A 23,731-nucleotide genomic window follows, 5' to 3' on the forward strand; every position below is an offset into this window, starting at 1 on the left:
CATGCATCACAACTTTTAGCAAGTGCCAACCATACTTTAGATGCACGCCTCTATTATTCAATTACATTCTCCCTTTTGTCCCAGAGATTGGCAGTCCATTCCGCTTTGGTGGTGCTGTAAGACACTGTAAGTGTTTGTGTCAAGGGTAATGTGGGAACAATCAGCAAAAGTGCCACTTGTTCTTTCCACACGGTCATCTTCTAATCATTACTCAGCATACATAAGCTCCGATTGAGGAATATCCAGTTGTCCTTGCTGCAGTGTAGTATAAACTTACCCAGGTTTGTTCTCGCTCTGCTCTGTGGGGCTGCGTTAATAATTCAGCAGGACTGCTGGTGAGGGTCTTGTCCAACAGCTTGCGAGGCACCGATTGGTTGAATCCCCCGTTGTGAAGGTGGGGAGGGCACATGGAAGCCAAAGACAAAAGCTCTACTTGGCTCAGTTTTTCTTAGACAGCTTCTCCTTTCATTTAAGCCTCTCCAACCAGTAAACCAATTAAGCCAATTAAGCTTGAAAACACAATGCGTCTTGTTCTTGCCAGTCTGTATTAAGCATACACGGAGAGCAGAGGGACGTGCTTCTTTCTGATGAGGCTAGTTAGAGATTGGGACAAGCTGAAAAGTTCCACAGTTATCCAAAAGACCATTGTTTCTTTGTTAATGTATGTGGATCCTGTCGGCCTGTTACTGCTGATGCACTCATGCATGGTATTGTGCAAATTTTATGTCGGAAAGGTAGCCTCAATGTCAGCATGTGGATCCACAAGTCCAGTTTAATCTATCTGTTTTACCAATACACTGGTAAACAAAAATACATATTGCACACTTTTATTTGCTATCTTCACCACTAAATAATAAATAAATAGACCTTGGCCCAATGAGATGCTAGCCTCTGTCTCCTGAACAGATACTGGGTGCTAAAGGAGATTCATCCCACGCAGGCGAGCGGAAACGCAACAGCCTGTTTACCCGTTAGCCAAGCTTTTGTGTCTTCCAATTGCAGTGTAATGCAAAGCTCTCACGTTCTTTTGCACTTCCCTCATTTCGCCGTCTGTCTTTTTTTTTTTTTTGTAATGTCAGCCGTGGCAGGGTTCTGCATGGAGGGCCTCTTTGAATGGCAAAACAGAAACAGATTTGTTCAGCCACCCCCCCCCCCCCCCCCCCCCAGCCCATCCACTCCTAGTTCTGAAAGCCGAACACAAGGTTTGCAATGAATGAAGAGAATGTCCTCTTTATGCTATTTTCATACAATTCTAGACATCCATTTTCTGTGCGCTTTCCTGTCGGATGTATTTTTACATTTATATTGTTTGTCTGAGAAAAGTGCAGTTCTGTTTTGCCTCACCTTTCCATGGGTTTCCTTTTTTTAATCCTTTAAGATCTCTCAGCATTGATTAAAAGCATGTTTTGTGTTGTTCAATGTGAATCTGTGGTTGATCCATGTCCTGGTTGCAGCCCAGATGGCCCTCCGCGAGACATTCTTTCTCAGTGACAACACTTGTGCTGAAGATGCCCTGAGAAATCTCTCGAACCTAGCTTGGTTGTTTCTTAGCCAGGCTGACAAGTCACAGAAGTTTTCTGCTTGGAAGAATCTCTGGGAATGACAGGGTAGCACTTAGTGCACCAAAGTGTTTCCCAGCCGGCGTGGCCTCGTGTCCGAGGTCTAAGGTCAGAGGCTTAGCAACTCGTAGATTTCCTCACAGGATTCGCTCCTCATCTGAGATCCGAACAGATTTGTCAGTGCCTGTATGGAGTTCCATATGCATTGTTTAAGACAGGCAGCTGTGTGACCTGCATTCCTGTACTTCAATCCAGAAATGATTTGCTGTTTTTCATCATAGCTAACACAGTGGCTTTAAGGACCTTTGAAATAACTGAAATAATTTTGCGAAGTGATATGGAATTGTAATGTGGTCAAGACCTGCCTGGATATGTTAGAAGCAACTAATCGTGATTAATCGATTTGACAGCACTAATATATATATATATATATATATATATATATATATATATATATATATATATATATATATATATACACACACAGGTCCTTCTCAAAAAATTAGCATATTGTGATAAAGTTCATTATTTTCCATAATGTAATGATAAAAATTAAACTTTCATATACTTTAGATTCATTGCACACCAACTGAAATATTTCAGGTGTTTTATTGTTTTAATACTGATGATTTTGGCATACAGCTCATGAAAACCCAAAATTCCTATCTCAAAAAATTAGCATTTCATGAAAAGGGTCTCTAAACGAGCTATTAACCTAATTATCTGAATCAACTAATTAACTCTAAACGTTTCATTACTCAAAACCGCAATCATGGGTAAGACTGCCGACCTGACTGCTGTCCAGAAGGCCATCATTGACACCCTCAAGCAAGAGGGTAAGACACAGAAAGAAATTTCTGAACAAATAGGCTGTTCCCAGAGTGCTGTATCAAGGCACCTCAGTGGAAAGTCTGTGGGAAGGAAAAAGTGTGGCAAAAAACGCTGCACAACGAGAAGAGGTGACCGGACCCTGAGGAAGATTGTGGAGAAGGACCGATTCCAGACCTTGGGGGACCTGCGGAAGCAGTGGACTGAGTCTGGAGTAGAAACGTCCAGAGCCACCGTGCACAGGCGTGTGCAGGAAATGGGCTACAGGTGCCGCATTCCCCAGGTCAAGCCACTTTTGAACCAGAAACAGCGGCAGAAGCACCTGACTTGGGCTACAGAGAAGCAGAACTGGAGTGTTGCTCAGTGGTCCAAAGTACTTTTTTCAGATGAAAGCAAATTTTGCATGTCATTCGGAAATCATGGTGCCAGAGTCTGGAGGAAGACTGGGGAGAAGGAAATACCAAAATGCCTGAAGTTCAGTGTCAAGTACCCACAGTCAGTGATGGTCTGGGTTGCCATGTCAGCTGCTGGTGTTGGCCCACTGTTTTATCAAGGGCAGGGTCAATGCACCTAGCTATCAGGAGATTTTGGAGCACTTCATGCTTCCATCTGCTGAAAAGCTTTATGGAGATGAAGATTTCATTTTTCAGCACGACCTGGCACCTGCTCACAGTGCCAAAAACACTGGTAAATGGTTTTCTGACAATGGTATTACTGTGCTCAATTGGCCTACCAACTCTCCTGACCTGAACCCCATAGAGAATCTGTGGGATATTGTGAGGAGAAAGTTGAGAGACGCAAGACCCAACACTCTGGATGAGCTTAAGATGAGCGCTCTGGATTGCCTCCATGCCACGCCGCATTGAAGCAGTCATTTCTGCAAAAGGATTCCCGATCAAGTATTGAGTGCATAACTGAACATAATTATTTGAAGGTTGACTTTTTTGTATTAAAAACACTTCTTTTATTGGTCGGATGAAATATGCTAATTTTTTGAGATAGGAATTTTGGGATTTCATGAGCTGTATGACAAAATCATCAGCATTAAAACAATAAAAGACCTGAAATATTTCAGTTGGTGTGCAATGAATCTAAAATATATGAAAGTTTAATTGTTATCATTACATTATGGAAAATAATGAACTTTATCACAATATGCTAATTTGAGAAGGACCTATATATATATATATATATATGTGTGTGTGTGTGTTTGTGTGTGTATATATATATGTATGTATGTATATGAGTATATATATATTGAAACATTTTCGGAAAACTTTTTGGCCCTTTTCACGACAATGGTGTTTTGGGGGCCTGAAAATGCTAACTTTTGAAAACTTTTGCACATTTTTATAAACGGTACCATTTACTAATAACTCAGTGTAAATAAATAAAAAATATGACTAAGTGAAAACGGTGACATCATGTGCATGCGTATTACGTGTTCAGTCTATAGAAGCGTATAGTGTTTCTTACAAAGTGACATCACCATCTACTGGCCTGGCAGCAGAATACAGCGTTTATAGCCGTTGTCGCAGTTCCCTGTGAACGGGATCGTTTTGACAACATTGTCGTAGGTACATCAAAAACGCAAAGTATCCGTTTTGAGTACATCGCTGTCATGTAAACCTACCCTAAATCAGAATGCCTAAACTGAGGTCTGACTGTCAGAGCTTTACCATGGGATTAACAAACATTTCCTCTAAAGATGGAATTCCCTTATGAGCATCTTATCTACTTCCAGGCAGCACCTGGAGCGTGACGAAAGCATCAGCATAGTGTATTGAATTTTAAAGTATATAACTTTGTTGGTAAAAAAAAACCCACGATTGTAATCTCAAGGACAACATCTGAAAGTTTTTGGCAAGAGTGGTAGAGGATAATATTGGAATGGATGTGTAAACTGGCAGCGCTTCTGGTCGACAGTCTATTTACTAGGGCCTTCCTCACATAAGGGCCTTTACTAGGGCCTTCCACCACATAAACATACCTGCATTGATCTAAATGAAATAAATTATTTTTATTATTAATAATTATTAATAATTATTAATCTAAATAAATCTCATTTAACATTAAACTGTCATTTTAATGACAAGGAACAAATCTGCAAAACGCCGCTCAAATCTCGCCCATGCTTTCCTGAATGAAGTCCCAAGATGCACTGCCCCCACGTCGAGATAAAAATGTGACATTTTTCTCTTTCATGTTTGAAAGCGAGCTTTTCTTCTCTCTATGGGGAGTATTGTTCTTGGAGAATGTTTTTGTTTTAGCCTGTGCTGTTTTGTTAGGTGATGCTGCTTGAAAAGGAGGCGTAAAATAGTCTTAGTCAGGGGGAAAGGGTATGTGTTTCTCTCTCGCTCGCTGCTTGTGTCAAACCCTCGCCCCCATACCGATACAGCCCAGGGTGGATGAGGGGGGGTCCGTCCACGTTGAAAGAGACGCCCCAGCATGGAGTCCGAAAGGGACCCCTCTTTCTCTTACCCACATAGAGACATCACAAGAAAAGAGAGAACATCCACGAAAACTTGCTTTGAATATCAAACAGAGCGAATAGGATAAAGGTTATTATGTGTAAGATATTGAAATCCAAAAAAGGGGAGTGGCCCTCGCTGACCATATTGTCTCTGTTTGCGCCTGGCTCATTAAAAAAAGTTCTATCATGAATTAAAGCATCCCTGACGGGGAATGAGGTGGTTTTTTAGTAAATTTGAGATTAAAAACTAATCTTAAAGTGTAACTGGAGTTATGGATTTATATGGATAATTCTTGGATCCCTGAAGGTCAACTGATGAACGAAAGTTGGTGCGTTGAAATTGATGATTTTGTGAGAGTCATAGAAGATAATCTAAATAATAAATTCAGAAAGGGTCCACCATGGAGCCCATGACACTGGTTGTTTTGATTTTGGCTATTTTCGTCATGATGGGCGTCCAACATGGAGGAACTCCAGGAGTCCCTCACCAAGCAAGCCTCAGGAACCCACCAAACCAGTGGTGCAAGCGTCCGCGAGGAGGCTCGCTAGGAGCCCATCACGGCCCAGTGCCACCGCGCCATCTCTACAGCAAGGCGCATAAATGCTACCAGGTCTTCCAGAGTAAGTTCACGATTTTTTTGACACAAGGGTTAGATTAGCACTGAAGTTTGCCTGGAGTTTTATGTGTTTGTACGCTGTTTTCATGCTGCGCTGAAATGTTGAGCTCTTTTGATGGAGGTTTAGCACTGAATCAACACTATGCTGAATCAATGAACTCAGGTTTTTTTCGTTTCTGAGGGTTTTGTAAACGTTACAAAGGAGGTTTTGATGTAGAGGAATAGGATAATTGTAGTTTGGCTGTGCTATTAGAGGACAGGTGAGGGATGGATATCCTCACCATAAAACTGCCATATCCTGTAGTATATCTATCAGTTTTTTTTGACACGGCTCTGGTCTGGTGAAGGTCAGGAACTTTGGTGACAGGATGTTGGATTGAATACAGACACAAATCTCAGAGGAGGCTTGGCGTGAATGGGGTTTGGGTTTGTAGTTTAGATCAATGTCTGCTCAAGTTTTTTAGGTTAATGTGGGTTTTTTATTTGGCAGACTACCAGTCGGAAGATTAGACACACTTGACTGAATTTGGTTCAGATGTTCAAATGTTAATATTTTTGCTTGTGATGTTAAAAAACATTGAATGTAAAGACTTTAATATGGACGATTTGGAACAGACAGTGTTGTTGCGGTGAAAAATCGAAAATAAATACATTTTTTTACTGCATCGTTCCCATTGCATTTGTGTTATTTTATCGTTTTGCCATTTATTCTAAAATGTAGGAGAAAAGTTGTTTCCACAATTTTCACTGGTACTGTATTTGCAATTAAGATAAACATTCACTGTCCTGTCTGCTTTCTACTGTCATCTATATTAAAAAGGCAAGTTCAGGGGTAGTTTTGGGATTGTAGCCTTAGCTCTTTTTGAGCACTCAATAATGTGTTTCAGAGGAATATTTATTTCCTTGCAAGAGATTGAGCATTTTACTCAAAAATATGTTACAATAGTTTGTCAGTAGGTGGTTATTGCGGCTTTTAGGTTTGTATTTTATTTTGTGCATTTGGATGCGAGATGCATCCATGTCAGACAGCTTTCTGTTGATTTTTAGAAGGGCAGGGATTGAAATTGGAGGCTGAAGCCTGCTTAAATAGGGTCTAGGAACGCTTATGTAAATGGCCATTAAAAGTTACTATCACAAACTTTTAGATTTGAGGTATAGACTGGTAAAGTACCAGAAGTGCTCGTATTTCTGCACCTAAAACTGCATATTTCGTCTTCTCAAATATCTCTAAGAAGGTGGCGGGAGTGTAGTGGTGACCAGCAGAGGGCGGTGTTGGGTTACGAATGGCGCGCGCCTGTCAGATGAAGATGGAGAATAGACACTACTTAAGAAGATATGTTCTTAAATTAAACAGAAAAATAAATAAATAATAATAATTAAAATAACCAAACCACAACCTTAATAGAGGCATAAGAGTCCAACGAATGCAATTTTGTAGATAAAGGCAGACAAACTCGCAAACAAACTAATTTAAATCCAGCGAGGCCACCTTTTCAAGATAATATGCAAATAAAGCACTCCGTAAATCCACACAAAGCTTCGCCTTTTAAAATAATTAAGAGCAAATTATTCTGTTTCACCAGTACGGGGGATGTCTTTTAAAATGTAAATTCATTAAAGTTTGATCAAACAGAATATTGCCTTGAGGGAACCGTTTCTCTCACAAGGGAAGCCGCGCTGAAGAGGTTAATATGTGTTGCCAGATCTCGCTAGAAAAGTAAACTGCACAGGTATAATTACTTGATTTAATATCTAATATTAAGTGTAGCTAAACTTGCATAAAATACAAGATCAGCCTTTTCAATAACTTAATCCTAGAAAAATAATTAAAACCACGTAGGCTATATATGGAAACATTTTAGCCTAAACTGAAAAAAGCTATGGGTATTTCTAGGAAATGGGTGTCTTTCAGTTTGACAAGATGATTTTCAACTATGATCTAAACTATCATTTATTTTACATGTTAAATTGCACTGTGATTTTTGAGATTTTTTTCTCAAACAAATACAAGTTAATATTTCTAATAACTATAAATTATTATAATAATATTTGTAATTGTTGTTGTTTCACAGATTTTAGAGTTGCAAAATGCAGCAGTTTTGTAGAATTCCTCTCTATAATTATATAAAAAGATTTTATGTAAAAAAAATAAAACAAGCCAAAAGTCGCTTATAAGCGCACATGGCAACACCGAGGTTAATTCTCATAAGGAACGGTCCATTGTTCAGTGCTCGGAGGGGGAGCCCGGGACATACCATGACATTTACTATTCACTTCGTTTGAATGAAGTACCGTTGTTTCAAATGAATCCCCTCAGCCCGAAGTGACGGGGGACCTCAGTGCATAGATCCAAATATTAAAAACACTGAGAGAAAAACTGAAAGAAGAGGGGGAAAACAATAGAGGGCAGATATCGGAATTACTTTTGAGTTTACAAAGCAATGGAAAAGTGGAAGTGATTACATCCAATGGACTTCAGTCAGCAAATTCTCCAGCAGCATCAGCTTCTGCTCTTTCTATGGAAACTGAAGTTTCTGAGTTCGAGATGACTTATTCACGCCGTTTTTGAACGATGTGACACTGGTCGCTCTTCTAGGCTGTGGACCTTATCACCTTTAAAACTTTGGGGAAAAGTTGGAGTTCGTTTTCCTTCACCTGCTTTCTATGGGATCTTTTAGGATGCGATCAGCGGATTCGAAGTGACCAACTCTGCGCTTGCAGAATATTATTTTTTAAGGGGTTAATTTTAAAACCCTGCACGGTTTCTTTAATCTTTTTTTTTGCGATTAATTTTTAGTTTTTTTTATTCCTTTTGGAAGCATGGGGTGCGTGTGTGAACACAAATAAACTGGATTACAACCAAATTAAAGAAAACAATAATTTCACGAAATTTGAGGAACTCTCAAGTTTTGTGGAAAAGCGAAATATAGCCTACACCATTTGGATATTATGAAGGATCAAAAACGCACAAAAACCTGATTTCTTGTCTTTCTTTTTATTTTGCGGATAAAACAAACAGCTCACTAAAACGCGAATATTTGAACGATGACGGGGAGAATTATTGGATTCGTGCTTTTTATCGCAGTTTTACACGTTTGCACAGGTACGTACATTTCTTTGAATAATGCTGTACGAGCACTTTTTCAGCGCTGTTTCCTAAAAGCTCGCGTGAAATGATGTGAACGCTTGACAGATTCAGTTTTGTCCTGACACTCGTTTCGAAATGCTCTTTACCGACTTGGCAAAGTTATTTTTACGGTCTATAGGCTACTGTATCCCCCCCCATTTATCATCATCTGCTAATGTAAGAGTGCTACTCATTATCTTGCCCTCCTTGCATCAGATTCAAAAGGTTTACTTTGCTTTATAATGATTCCACAGACTTCAGAACTGCACATGAGAGCATTAGGTAGCCTATAACTTTGTCTTTGATTTGCCATAGCAATTAAGGAACTGCTAGCCCATTCTTAATACTGATTATGTATCGTTTTTGTACAGGAAAGGTGAACAATGAAAACAGTTTTGTCTTTCTTTTTTTTGTTCATAGCTCTACCCTGTCAGTGTAGATCCAGTGATTACTTGACATGCTGAATCAAATTAAAGCATGTCTTTTTTTTTTTTTTTTTTTTTACCTCAGTCATTAGTTAGAAACTGTACTCCCTAAGTTCGTTTTGACTGAAAAAGTCTAGAAAATCTTTGTTTTAAAAGTGTAGGACCCTGTTAAAAATTGCATATTACATTTTTAAAGCCTTATCATTGCAAGCAGTAGTTTTTAAGGTGTTAAGAAGGACATAATGGGTGCCTTGCTTCCTTAATGTGTTTTGTGGTTGTGCTAAACCTGTTTGTCTTGTTCTTGTGAATAAGAAAATCATTTGTTACTTTGACCAAGCATTTGGGCAAAGTTCACTGTGGTGCTTGAAAGTTTAGATGATTTTATTATTCATACTGCTTCTTTTTTTTATCATCATCATCATTATTATGACATTCACCATTCTCATAGTCACCCTTTGACTTTCATTAATGATTAATCATGCAAGTCATTATTTTTCTGCATTTGTATGCACAGAGGTTTGTTTCCAATAGCTTTGCTTCCTTAAACCGTCCCATATCTGTGGCTAGACCGTCCCATTCTGAGATCACTGTCCCTCCTTCAGTTTCTAGCCCCATGGCAGGCCCGGATGTAACTGCTCTGAGCAGAGATTTTGACAGAAACCTTAAGCCGAATGTAATAGACCTGCATAATCCCAGTTGACGTTGCCCCTGATCCTCTTTCTTTGCGAATAACTGACTAAAGCTCTGCTAAAACAAACTCTCTGCCTCTTTATCTGCAAACCACTGTCACAGATTTACCAGGATTCCTTTCCCTTTGGGATTTCAGTGATGTCCGCATAGACCCGGTGTTGCTACATTAAGGAAACTGAATGTGAATTGGGTCTGTTTGTAATGCTCTTGTAACACATGATTCATACAGACAGTCTGGTTTAGGAGGCTGTTATGACTTAAACTGTTGATTGCTTTATTTTATTGCCTCAGTTTAGTTTGTGATTAGAGTTGAGCCTGAAGTAATTGTTCAAGTTAAAACCTAGAAGAATATTAAAGCCTTAAACTCAAGTGTCATTTTTCTTTACAAAAATGCTTTTAAAGTACTTTCTCCTCCCTACAGCTTATATGCAGATACAACTAAAAGTAAACCATTTATAAGCTGATTTCCTCAACAGATGAAACATTTAGATACTATTAAACATTGTTTTTAAGTCTTGAAAAGTGAAGCCAAAACGTTTCGATCGCCCCCAGGGGGTTGGACCCAGTATAGGTTAAAACCCAACTTCCATGTAATCTAATGGGACAAACTAAAACATCAAATTACACTTGGTTTTGGTCATTTTAGGTAGTTTTTATCACTCTGATGTAAGTTCAAGTGTTCGTGTTTTAAAATAAGTTTGGTTTTTGTTAGTTATTTGATGTTATAATAACGGGTGGGGGTGTGGCATTATGATTGACAGCTGTTATTGACAGATTTTCTGAGCGAAGTTTTCACTAAAGGACTTTTTTTTTCGGGATGTTCGGGAGGAGATTGGAGCTTTAACTTTAATTGTGGGAGTTTGGGTTGGCAGTATACTGTATGTTTGCCTGACCAATGGCATACAAAATGTTTTTGTATTTATTTGTGTTTGGTGCGTAAATGACACAGTTTTAAAATGGCTGTTGTGCAATTCTGCATATGTCAGTAATACAGAGCTAGAATAGAGAGAGAGAATGAGAGTGACTAGCCTAGATAGATTTACAACTGCGACTGGATAAATAAAACATAAGGCAACAAATTACAGACTTTTTCACGTCTACTCGTGATTACAGATGAAGTGATTGCTTGATTAATGTAATCATGCATAAACAGCTCAAACCATGTCTCTCAGCGAGCTGAAATGGAGAGAAGGACTGTCGGATGAAGTCGTATTTCACAAAGGAAATTAAATCGGGTGAAAGCATGGATCCCTTTCCCATGTGCCTTGCTTGTATTGAATTCCGATGGAGTTGCTCTGAGAATTAGCTGCACGATGCACCACTGCTGAGAGGCATCTACGCAGTGAGGAAACAGTGTAGCGCTTTAACAAGCACCCGTAGGGAGAGAGGTCAAGGGTTGTGGTTCGAACTTCACGGTAGGGCTCATCTTCTCCCAGAGATGGAGAAGTACAACCTCTTCCTGGTTGTGTTCAGGTACAGAGCTCTGTAATTTTGTTATGCATTGTAAAGGTATGTGCTATCATTAGATCTGAAGACATCCGTGTCAAGGACGGCTTGTGTTTTAGCGTAGTCAGCAGTGACATTACCAGCAACACTGTTCGTGATTTGAGTCTAAACCACCATGCTTTACAGTCAGCTGGAGCATTTCAAGTGCTGTTGAAGGACATGGCGACAATCCCAACTGTGGATTCAGCAAGAAGCCGGAAGTTTTTGCCCAACAGCGTTGACATATGAGGAGCTGGTGTTGATTCCTGGCTACTGAGCAGTGTTTTCTGCTTGTGACAATGAATGATGGTGTTGTTCTAATCCGTGTCTGTTGTACAGTAAGGCCTGTGAGAACTTGCTGATTAGCTCATGGCTGTTGTGAGGCTTGGAAATGATAGTTAAGACAGAGCACATCCGTCATGTGGCCCTGATTCATGTCTCACCGCAGGAGCCCGTTTTATTACTGTACGTCAAACTGTCCCTATTATAGGCTCGGATGTCATCTGTCAAGAATTCAACCAGCTCTTTCATGACCTCTGAAAATCTTAACCCAAAGATGCAATCCGTAATTGATAAAACAGTGGTAATGCGGTGAATAGAGATTTTAAGGTTGTTTAAGGTTGTGAACAGATATTTGTGTTGAGAATTAATTGGAGAAATTTAAAGTGGTGTGGATAATGTATTGGTAGTTATCGCCAATATCAGCATTTTTTTCACAAAATTTATATATATATAAAATACCAAATATAGGTTATTTACTGTTTTTAATTAAAATATTAATTGAGCAAGGTCATTTCCCAAATTTTAAAATTTTACATATTACCTTTTTTTGTCGTCATCTGACATTCAATCTCAAAATTAATATAAATTTTTAATACTGTGCATTTTATAATATTTTGATTCCTAAATTCACTAGCATTACAAACAGTTGAGGGGGGTTTTTTTGACAAAAAAGATGGAATACTATAATATTATTATTAATATTAACAATTTTTCTGAATTTACTCATTATTATGCAAGTTTTTATGATGCTAATTCAGAGGCTGTATGGAATATTTGAGTGAGCTAAAATCTTGATGTCAATAAAAATAAAGTTTTTAAATAAACTTTTTTTTTCAAGATTACTTTAAATGGTCTTTTGGTGTGAGTTTATACGTACAAATATTCCATGCAGCCTTTCAGTTTTTATGATTTAAAGTTTTAATGCAAAATAGTTAGTCAACTACCAATAAATTAATATGGACAGTTATTGAATACATTCTGAGAGGCGTGTTCGACGAAGCATTTTTTGTAAAATCTTACATTCATCATATTTTCACTTGCATTTTACTGTCAATCAAATGGGTTGAGCCAGGTAGCAGTGACCGTAAACTCAAGTTTTTATGATACAGACTAAATGGGCGGCTCTCAAAGGAAGCACATACGGCAACAGATGCCGGAGTGGGTGTGTCTATATACATGTAAGTCTGCGCGCGAGAGAGAGAAAGAGCGCAAGAAACAAAAATAAAGCATGAAGGAATGTCTCTGGAACACTATCCATCAAATTAACCCCTGCGGTGCGCACAGTGGAATTTGGGATGGATGGTCTCCTAAGTGCAAATAATAAATTGTCAGTGTCTGACGGGGGCACAGCAGGCACCAGAGGCCAATTAATGGCCTCTGTTCTCGCAGGTGAGCGATGTATCTGTCTCTAGCGCTCAGTACCTGCGTGCTGGCCTTGACGACTCCCATGTGGCCTAACGAATTGAAGTCAAGATGATGAAATCCGTGCACGGTTGCACTAGCAATAATGACACTAATAAGAATATCATCAGCAGCTACAGCATCACTAATAGCGATATTGGCGAAAAAAGCCAATTTTGACACAAAATGCCAGAGATTTCCCACCAGGAAGTAGTCTTTGAGAACAGGCCAAGGGATTAGTAACCCTGATCCTCACACACCTGTGAAAAATGACAGCGCCCACTGAGCTGTGTATGCCGCGTTCACCTAAATCCCAATTAACGTCTGCCTAAGCCTAATTAGGCGGAATTAAATGACATGGTGCTTCAGATTAAGGCAAGACTGGTGGGTTTACAAATCTATACAGACTCTTATGGGGTGGGATGGCAAAATTGCGTACTGTATGGGTCCATGCCTTGTCATAATTTTTTTTCTTTGTCTGTGCTATTTGTTGTAAAACTGAACAGACTGATTTGGTTCTCATTTATACAGTCTCACTAAATGTTTAATGAGCATGTGAGAGCTGTTTAATTGGATTAATTAGCAGATGAATTCGACATCGATACTTAGTGAAGCAGTGCAGATATGCGCTTCAGAGGGACGTTATGCCCCTTACGGGCTTTATTCTAAGCCCTTGGGACGTTCTTTCTGCGACCGCTTCTCATGTTTATATCTTCCTGCACTCTTGTGGTATTTCAAACCCTCGAGGAATGCAAGCGTACCCCTCGAGCTGTCACAGGGCCAGTGTGGTGATATGGGGTAAAGAGGGATGTGGCGATTGCTGGAGTTTAATGCAGATGCCTGTGTCGCACTGTCTGGGAATGAGCTGAGAGATTGTCAGAGACGCTGGAATGAAGTTAAAAGGTTTCAAAAGGGTCGTCTTGATGCCTCGATGGTTCTGGGAGGATTTTAGACCAATATTATGGGGAAACTAAGTGTTTTGGGATGGTTCTCGGCTTAGATCGCTATCTATCCAAAATGGAAATGAGTGGAGCTGCAACATACGGTTATGATTAGACCAAAAAATCTGTGTCATCTTGATTCAACGCTAGTTTATTTGTAATGAAAATGAAATTCAGAGCACTATTGCACAACATCTAATGCTGTCGCTGTTTTGAATGTTCTCCATACACGCCCCCCCCCCCCCTCCCCCTTATTTTGACTGTTTTTAAGACTTGCCTTTTTGTTGGTCAGTGCATTGCCTTTGACAGATAAAGCAAGCCGACACGCAGAAAAGCCCAGTGGGGGCTGACACGGGGTTCATGCATTGTGTCGTATCAACGGGGTAATTGTTAGGCCCAGAGGAAGGGAAGGGGGGTTCCATGCAGGACTCGGGGTCCACGATAGCTTCCCCAGGGAGTAAAAAAGCAGACTGAGCTCTGTCCAAAAACATGAACCGCAAAGAGCTGCTTTTTTGCCACTGTTACATCTCACATCCTGCCTATATTCTTTAAAATAAAGGTTATTTTTTGGAATCTATGGTTCCATGAAGAACCTTTAAAATCCACAGAACCTTTCCATTGCACAAAAGGTTCTTTCAGATTATTAAAATGGGATGGTTCCTTTTAAAAACCGTTCAATGAAAGGTTCTTTGAGGAACCCACAGTGATGTCATGGTTCTTCCATGACATCACTGTGAAGACCCCTTTTTGGAACCTTTATTTTTTAAGAGTGCAGCATGAAAGCCGAGATTTTAGACAGGGTTTTGTGACGAAAAGTAAATGCACAAACATGCATTACTTGGAGAGATTGTGATGTAGGGATTTATCTTGTACAAAGAGACACTTCCGAAGCTTGGCATGTTTTGCAGTGCTCAGCAGTACTTGCTTTGGGCTCAAGTTATCCCAAGTCAGCCTTTGTTGGGTTGGATGAGCTGTAGTCTTCTATAGGGTAATTTTATAGCCCAAAAACCAGTGTTTTTTCAATCTAAAAGATGGCATTGAAAGCCATTCCTTCCCCAAACCCCCTCCCTTTTCACCTTATTCTCTTGCCTGACAGGATCAGCTTCCTAGTGACCATTCTATTTGGGAAAGCTTGGATACACTTTTGAAATGCTAACGCTCCCTTTTGGAGGCGTCGGTCTGGTGAAGAGAGCACAATCAAAAGACTTAAGAGAAGGGAATTAAATTAGCAAGGAAAAAGAGGGTCCGCTAATTAGTAGATTTAAAAACATGGACCCTCCCCCCATCCCGGTTTGTTCACCTTCACACATACACAGGCTACCTTTGATCCCCCTCAGCCCGGTTGCATTGTGGGTAAGTGATTTTCCTCAATTACGGGGTCTTAGCAGCCCTCCCCCTCCTATTTGTAACTCTGCCCGGTCTAATTGGGCTTCTAAAAGAAACCGAGTCTGCCGAATACAAAATCTCGCTCATTTGCAAGCGTTGATACAGTATGGCAGGCGTTGATATTACTTATATAGATTATTTTAAAGGGTGTCTTAGGCACAGACTTCTTCCTAAACTCAGAGACTTTGTGTTCTTTGATTTCTTACCTCATGCTGGGATGCTTTACCTGCTGATGATGAAGCTTTCTGGCCAATTTGAGTGAGAGGCTTGATCAGCATCTTAAAGCACTCCTTGCCCCAGGGCTAATCCCAGAGCAGACGGGGCGTAAAGCAGAATAGCGAGCTCCCCAGACAGACCAGTCCTCCAAGAGGCATAATTATCCAAAGCCTGACCTTGAAATTGTAGCTAAGGAGCCGCTATATGATGTGCTGTCATCTCTAGAGTATAACTATGGAGAAGAAGTGAAGGAATTTGAAAATTTTCTAATTGGCTCAACAGTGTGTGGGGAACAATCTTTGCATGTGATCATTTTCAATCTGTTTTCAGATCATTTGAGGCTTTTTTCTGATCATTTGTTTACACTTTAAACATAACATGAATTTTATGTATTGAGCTTAAACTGCATTTTTATTTGTCTAAATATTTTTCATATGCATGACAATGACACTTATGAAGTTAGCTGTATTATGCTCATCAAAATTTAGTCCATTCTGGAAAAAACATGAAATACATTAGTCAAATTTTTAATTGTTTTCAGATCATTTGAACGTTGACATTTGTCTGTGAAACAATGCTATCATCACATGTAAAACATTGGGTTTACATGTCAAACATTATGAAAGCACACAAAATCAATCAAATTTAAATGTGATTTTCATGTGTAGAACTTAATGTGGGTTTAATGTTTTGAAGATTTTAAACTATTATTATATATTAATCACATTCAATCATTTAAAATTAGTTTCAGATCGCTTGAACTTTGCATGTAAAACCATATCAACACATCAGGAACATTTGATTTACTTGTCAAATGTTTTGGAACCACACATATTTTACTGTGTAAGTGTTAACATGTAAAAAAACACACACCATGTGATTTATGGTAATCACATTCGATCCCTCAATTTGCTTTCAGATTATCTGAACTTTTAATGTAAAACCATGTCAACACATGTGAAAGATTGATTTTACATGTAAGATGTACCAAAGCCACTCAAAAATCAGTTTTTTTTTGTAAGTTGCTGCGAAATTCGTGTAGTGAACAAATCTGCATTTAATGTGCTTAAAGATTTTACATATGCATGTGAGCAACATAAAGGGCGAAATGTAGACAAAAGGTTTCATAAAAAGAATTGAATAAAATGTCAACAGTATGTTTATGAGTGGATTAAAACAATGAATCCAGGTTAATTAATAATACCCCCCCCCCCCATCTCAATTTTAGCTTACTAACAGCATTTGCAGTGTTATCAGAAACCAAGCAGAACTAATTCTGTGTTCCTGAGGCTTTGTTCACACTTTTCTGAGATATTTGAGGTCTGCACAACAATAAAATCCCTAATAGTATAATGCTAGTGCTGTCTGGCCGCTAGCCAAACAGATCCTGCCATAATCAGTGAACTGTTCTTACACCTATTGTTGTTGCTAACGGATACAAAGGGTTTTGGCTTGGCATTAGAGCCCTCGCTAGAGAAACTGTTCCGCGCGCTCAGATTTCAGGTTGGCCTGTGCTTTGCTGATGTAAGACAAGCTTTCTGGCAAAGGTCCCTGGTGTGGGCACTTTTGCTGCTATGCTAAGGATTATTTCAGTTCTGCCTTCCTCTGGCTGTAGCCTATTCCACTTTGAAAGCTTGCGGCATCACAGCTAATTTTCAGGCTTGATTTTTATTTTCTTCTCCTACTTTTAGTCTTGATGATAATAATTATTGTCTCAATAATCACTTTATCATGCTACTCGTCCTTCGTGGAAATACCCCGAATGTTAACTTTGCATGGTTGCCATGATCCTCGACCACAAAAAATGAGTCAACACAGACACTTTTTAAGCTTTCTGGCACCCTGCAATTTATTTATAAAAATAAACCATCTATTAGGCTCGCATCCTGCTGCATTTAACGTCGTTTTAGCTGTGTCTCATTCCAGTGATCTTGATGTGAAACATGTTTGCTTGGCGTGCATGGTAAAAACAGCTAATGTGAGGTTTTGAATGCATGCTGGATAGAAAACTCAGCGATGATTGGCAGCGTTTAGTCTGCCGTGCACAAATCTTTATATATGGCATAAAAGAGGGATTTTAATTGAGAGAAGAAATGTCAGCCGTGTTGAAGTGGCATCCTCAGGGGATGAATGACATTCACGGGAGCTCCAGAGCAATTACGGTCAGACAGGAAGTTGCGTGTTGTAAATGGGTTCCTGCTTCTTTTATGTGTTCTCGAGCAACTGGAGAGGGAACAGATGGTGTCGTGCCGTCTCAGGCGTGGCCGCACGGTTCTGATCTTACCGGGGTAGAGTGTCAGTCTTCAAAGCGCTGGACTTCTGGACTTCTAAAGGAATCCACTGATCCGTTTCGATCTCACCGAATAATCCACAAAGAATTACGGTCGTAAAGTTATAGCACACAACATGCAGTCATAAAGCTGTGAAGAGTCAGTGATTAAATATCACTGATCCACAGAGTGATGCGCTCATCAGATTAGGTGGAATTCCCCAGTCCTATCAGCTGTTAAACATAAGGTTTGAGCAATCGTTTGAGCAAAGTCTCTTTTACAGGGTTGAAATATTAACCTTTTCGCACGCCAACCTGTAATCACACTTGTGCGTCCCAGTAGCGAACCCTGAGGCACTCCTCCGGCATCCCATGTCCGTGTCCTGAAAACTATTAAAGTCTGTAAGCCATCAGATAAATGCTGATATGTTATCCAACTTCCATTACACTGCAATCTCATCTGCCATCTCCTGAATGATATTTAAAAGGCATTCAACTTTTTTTTCTTCCCAGCCTCTTTGCTATGCTTATGTTTCTGGCAACCTTACAGATGTTTTTTTTTCTGTCTTGGCTTCGAGCCCAGAGTGCCATATTCATATATGGGTTGATGGTGCCAAGTGAGGGCTCGGGTCAAGTTGTCTTCCCTCTAAGAGGTGAGATTAGAACAGAGAAATCTCAGGGAGGAAGCTTGACCTTGAGAAAACTGATCTTCTGTTGAATCGAATGCACTCTATTTGTGCTTGAATACATGGTGCAGTACAGTTGGCAAATAAGGAAAGGCCTCTAGGTCAGATATGCTGTTTGGTACACATACACAAATATTGTGAGCAGGAATAACCCGAGTGATAGCTAAAGCTATATTTTTAGTGTTTTCACAGTATTTGGTATGTATTTGCTCTGAAATTAGTTGAATTGGTGATTTTATTTATTTATTTTTCAATTAGTACCTGTCATTTCAATGAAACAAAGTAAATGTTAAAAAAATATCTTTAAGTTTTAAATCAATTCATTGATGTGGATTGTTTGAACTGATTCAATTATTTAATTGAACATTCATGTGAATAAATGTGTTCGACTTGAAGCAGTGCTGGACATCCTGCGTGAGTGATTCGAAAGCATATGGAGCCGTCAGATCTCTGATCATTCTCACGGTACTTTGATTTCATACACCGAGTGGTCTGCGCAGCGCCGCTTTAAGTCGAACACACCTAATGAGTCATTGACCTGAAGTGACCAGTTTGAATAACTGAACTGAATCATTGATGTAGACAAATCAACTTTTCAAATGATTCATTAAAGTGGACAGTTTGAACTGATTTGAATCATTAAATGGGTTCACTGAGGAATGAATAATTGAATTTAGAAATCAGTTAATTGAAGTGGACTGTTTGAACCTATTCAAATGATTTAATGGAATCATCAATGTGTAGGAGTCATTGAATTAATTGAAGCAATGCATCAATTAAATGATTCAAATCAGTTCAAATGGTTTTCACTTATTCAAATCATTGAATTGAATCATTGAGGTAAACAAATCTTGGAGTTTTTGGATATAATTATGGAAACAGACAGTTTAAACTGGTGAAAAGTTAAACTCTAAAACCATTTCTTCTTATGTTTAAATCAAATACCCTATGTTGTTAAATATTCCAATATCCACAATGTTGCCATAATTGTCCACAGCATTACAGCAAATATATTCTAAATATTCAATATATTATCCTTCAGTAGTATAAATTTGCATCCTGAATGTTCTCCTCTTTTTTCCCCCCATATTTAAAATGTATTAGGTTGAAGAGTTGCCAACTTGATGTTAGTTGGATTGGAAGGTAAAACTTTGAGATGCACTTGATCTATCCTGCTCAGTTGAGAGACATTTGGCCTGCGTCTCTGGCATGGGTTCGAGAAATCTATTTAAACGACAAGAACATCCTCTGTTGGGAAATGAATGTTTCACATTCTTAATTTATTCTAGTGTGTGGTTCTCCCGCTAGTGGGAGTTGTCCTGATATACAGTGGAGATTTTGGTCAAAGTCACTCGGAATTGCTTAGACGGGGGGAAAAAACATGAACAAGATGTAATTGGCAGTGCGTTTAACTCACACATCTCCCAGTGTGACTCTAAATCTCTTCACCGCACACACACACACACACACACATGTAGTGTTTCCATGTTTTATGGGGACTTTCCATAGACATAATGATTTTTATACTGTACAAACTGTATATTCAATTCCCTTACACTAACCCTACCCCTAAACCTGCCCATCACAGAAAACTTTCTGCATTTTTACATTTTCAAAAAACATCACTTAGTATGATTTATAAGCTGTTTTCCTCATGGGGACCAAGAAATGTCCCCACACGAACAAGGATTTCAGATATTGCCATCCTTATGGGGACATTTTGTCTACACATTTTTTAATAGTGTAGATACCATAGTACAGCCATCCCCTGAGAATGAAAGCCTTTTAACACACTGAGAGGTCTTGTAAATATAGGCTACACATGAGGCTGATTTAATTGTCAGCAGCAGTGAGGAAGAGTGACAGCATCTCAATGTGACACAGAGCAAGTCGTAATATCCCATCCCCTGCTTATCGCCGTGAGGACGCAACGACGACAGGTGAATTATTTATATGTGAGGAATATAATTCAGAAGAAACCAGTATGTCTGGGATTTTGTATGTGCCTTTTTGCATTGTGTCAGATGTGCTGTTTCAATACTACGTATTTACCAGTGTAGTATGCTAGTATTTCATTATGTACAGAGCTTTGGTCCTCAGGTCTCATTCAACAGCAGCAATCTTCACAATGACTTATGAGTGTAGCACATCACTAACACACTGTCCACATCCAGCGTCGTCTTCTCTCAGGAAAGACTCAGCCGTTCTCCATCTGTTTCTGGGTGTCTGTTGAGATTGACTGGAGCCAGAGGCAGGGAGACTGTTCTTATTGTTTCAGTCCTCCAGACTGGGGGGCCCCTGGGCAGGATGGACCTCAGCCTCTCTCCCAGAGGAGCTCTCACTCGTTCTCCGGGACGCCTCTGACCCCCACAGCCAGGGGAGACCCCGCAGATCTGTTTCACAGCTGACAGAGGCCTTCCTCTCCAGGCTCGCCTTTGTTTCTGAAATCCTCTGCCAGCCCCAGATGGGACTCGCTGGGATGGACATTTCGGGCTGAGGCCGTGATGCGAATTCTGAATTTGAAATATGACCCCTGGCGTCTGCGTTCTGAAGAGCTTCAATGACGCTTTCTTGAATAACGTCAAACGACCAAGAGTGGCAGTGTCCTTTTCTGAGCTCTCGCATGAGGCCACTGTTTTTTCTGCTCTTTATGAATGTAAACTCTCTGATTGTACGTTATGAAGCTGTCAGACTGTACGAAATGCATCGTAGGGCTTTGGCTGGGAATTTGACTGGTTATTTTGTCAATGTGTCACATTCTGAGCTTATTGATACCCAAAATTGTACCTCGATAACCCTAGAAGGATCGTGTGAAAATGTGGGTAATGCTTTGAATGCAAAATGAAACAAAAAAGTCTTGAGTTTGTTGAGGCTAACTTTAATTAATAAGATATTCATGTTGCATATCATGTAGAAAAGCCAGTATTATGGCTGCTTGATTATGATATTGCTTAGTACGATTAACAAATTGCAAAGCCTGCGATTTAAATAAAGAGACTTGTATTGTATCATGTATTACATGATGTTTTTTTTTTTCAGTGTCTTGGTTCACAGAAAATGATGCCTCAGACTAATTCATTTATTATATTTATTTTTTTGCAATTTTACAGTTGTGCTGTAAAATAATAATAATACTTTTCATAAATACTTGTTTTTTATTTTACAATTTAGAATTACAATTTGTTGGTAGAAGTAATAATAATGACAACAACCACAATAATAATAATAATTACAAGTTATGATAAAATGTATTATTATTTATAATAACAACAACAACAAAAATAATTTCTTATTAGAATCAGTGTTGGGCTAACACATTACAAGTAACGTGAGTTAGGTAATCAGATTACTTTTTCATGTAACAGGTAAAGTAACACATTACTTTTAAATGTACAACAAAATATCTATAATCTAATAATCAAATATCTCCCTATCATATTTCAGTTGTTATAAAACAGACAAGCAAGCCCAGTCCAGGTGAGAAAAAGTAATGCATCAAAAAGTAACTAAGCTTTCCATCAAAAGTAACTAAGTAATGCAATTAGTTATGTTTTAAGGATTAACACAATATTGTAATGCATTACTTAAAAAATTAACTTTCCCCAACACTGATTATAATAATAATAATTTGTTACATTTATATTGCGCATTTCTGGGTACTCGAAGCGCTTTACATGGAAGGGGGAATCTCCTCAACCACAACCAATGTGCAGCATCCACCTGGATGATGCGACAACAGCCATATTATTATTTTAAATTAGATTATTATTAAGAAATTAAAATATGTTTTCATAATTTGAAGACATTAAACAAAATTTGAAATTGCTATTTTTAATGTAAATTGAGAAATACATAATTAAAAGGAATAAATATTATAATCATATTGATATATAATCGTAAATTGTGCAACCCCACAAACAAGCACAGTAAATTTGCAGCACAAATGTATTTTAAATCACATTTTCAGCCGCAATTTTTTCACACTTTTTGTCTGAAAATCCTAATTTATTAAGGATAAGATTAATTCAAAAACAGCCATTTGTGTCAAAATCAAGTACTGTATGCATTTAGCTTTAATTACATGACATGGGACATGATAGACAAGACATGGCGGTCGAGTTCACTGATCTCTAACACTTCAGCAGATACACCCTCTGGTTTTTACGACTCTTTGACTCATCTTTACGACTAGTACAGGTGTTGCTAGGCTATCTCTGTAAAAAGGCAGGATGCACACCCTGTGCTTATCTTGCCCAATAAATCCCACTAAATGACCTGTTAATCACCGATTAATGGTGTTACAAATAGGCCGCGGCCCTCCGTGGTGCGGCCGTCTTATCTTTGTTCAAATACTCATATCGGAGTTTGGCCAGTGGTGATTTAAAGACGTTCTGAAGAAGCAGAGCAGTCCTGCACAGTGAGTCACACTCTCCTTTGTTTCAGCTGTGTGCTATAGGGCATGTTTGCAGGAAAGGGGAATTTTGAGCTTTATTAAGGCCTTTGAAAAGTTGTGCATGTATATATGCATGCATTTCAGAGTTGTTTGGTTATCTTATGAGTCGTGATAAGGGAGTGCACACATAGGCAGAGTACAGTATCCAGGTCATTTGTGCATACCATGTTCATGACACAACACATTAACACATCAGCAGGAAGTTGATATTATCAATCAGCCATATATTAGGCTTGGGCGGTATCCAAATTTTGATACCGTCAAACCTCCTCCCTATTATACCGGGGTATACGGTATTACCGTGACTAATTAAAACATGACATAAGGCTCAAAACTGTTGGCTTGTGCTTACACCGTTCAGAAACTGAATACCAGATCGGGCAAAAAACAAAACAAAAATCAAGGCCAACCCGTGCACGTTGTGTCTGATCCCGGCTGACGGCATTAAATGTAATTATGAGCCGGAGCCCTATTTAGACTCGACTATTTTTAATACGTGGGCCGTTATAATATGGTGGCGCCAAATAATTTTTTAACCCAGGTGCTGAGGGCGTGGTAGATATAAATACTATTTATAAATGAGCAAAAATGGGACACTTAGTAATATATAATTATTTTAATTATGACAATTAAAGAAATCATTTTATTAATTAATTTAAATTAAATTAACAAGCAACATGCAAGAAGTGCATTTGTAAATCCGGTGACACGTGTCCATTGATTTTTATTATTACAACTTTTCTGTCAGTGCTGCAAAGATTAAGTTGACGATCGCCATCACCTAGTGAACGCGCATATATAGAGAGAAATGCAAATCATGGATCACATAATCAGAAGGTATAGGCTAGCCTTTTTCTTTTCGTTTTGCATTGTTTCGTTTAAAGAAATTGACG

General features: G+C 38.9%; 1 protein-coding gene across 1 annotated transcript in view; it reads left to right on the top strand.

Moving 5' to 3' along the window:
- Positions 1-7,775: 7,775 nt before the first annotated feature.
- Positions 7,776-23,731, top strand: part of robo1 (roundabout, axon guidance receptor, homolog 1 (Drosophila)) — a 163,038-nt gene continuing 147,082 nt past the window's right edge. Inside the window, exon 1 of the mRNA XM_077207757.1 lies at positions 7,776-8,580. Within this exon, the coding sequence (XP_077063872.1) occupies positions 8,523-8,580 (58 nt within the window). The 5' untranslated portion in view covers positions 7,776-8,522. The remainder of the gene's footprint in view (positions 8,581-23,731) is intronic.

Source organism: Siphateles boraxobius, unplaced genomic scaffold (assembly GCF_051911475.1).
Source record: "Siphateles boraxobius isolate OS27281-9 unplaced genomic scaffold, OSU_SipBor_1 6, whole genome shotgun sequence".
NCBI lineage: Eukaryota > Metazoa > Chordata > Actinopteri > Cypriniformes > Leuciscidae > Siphateles > Siphateles boraxobius.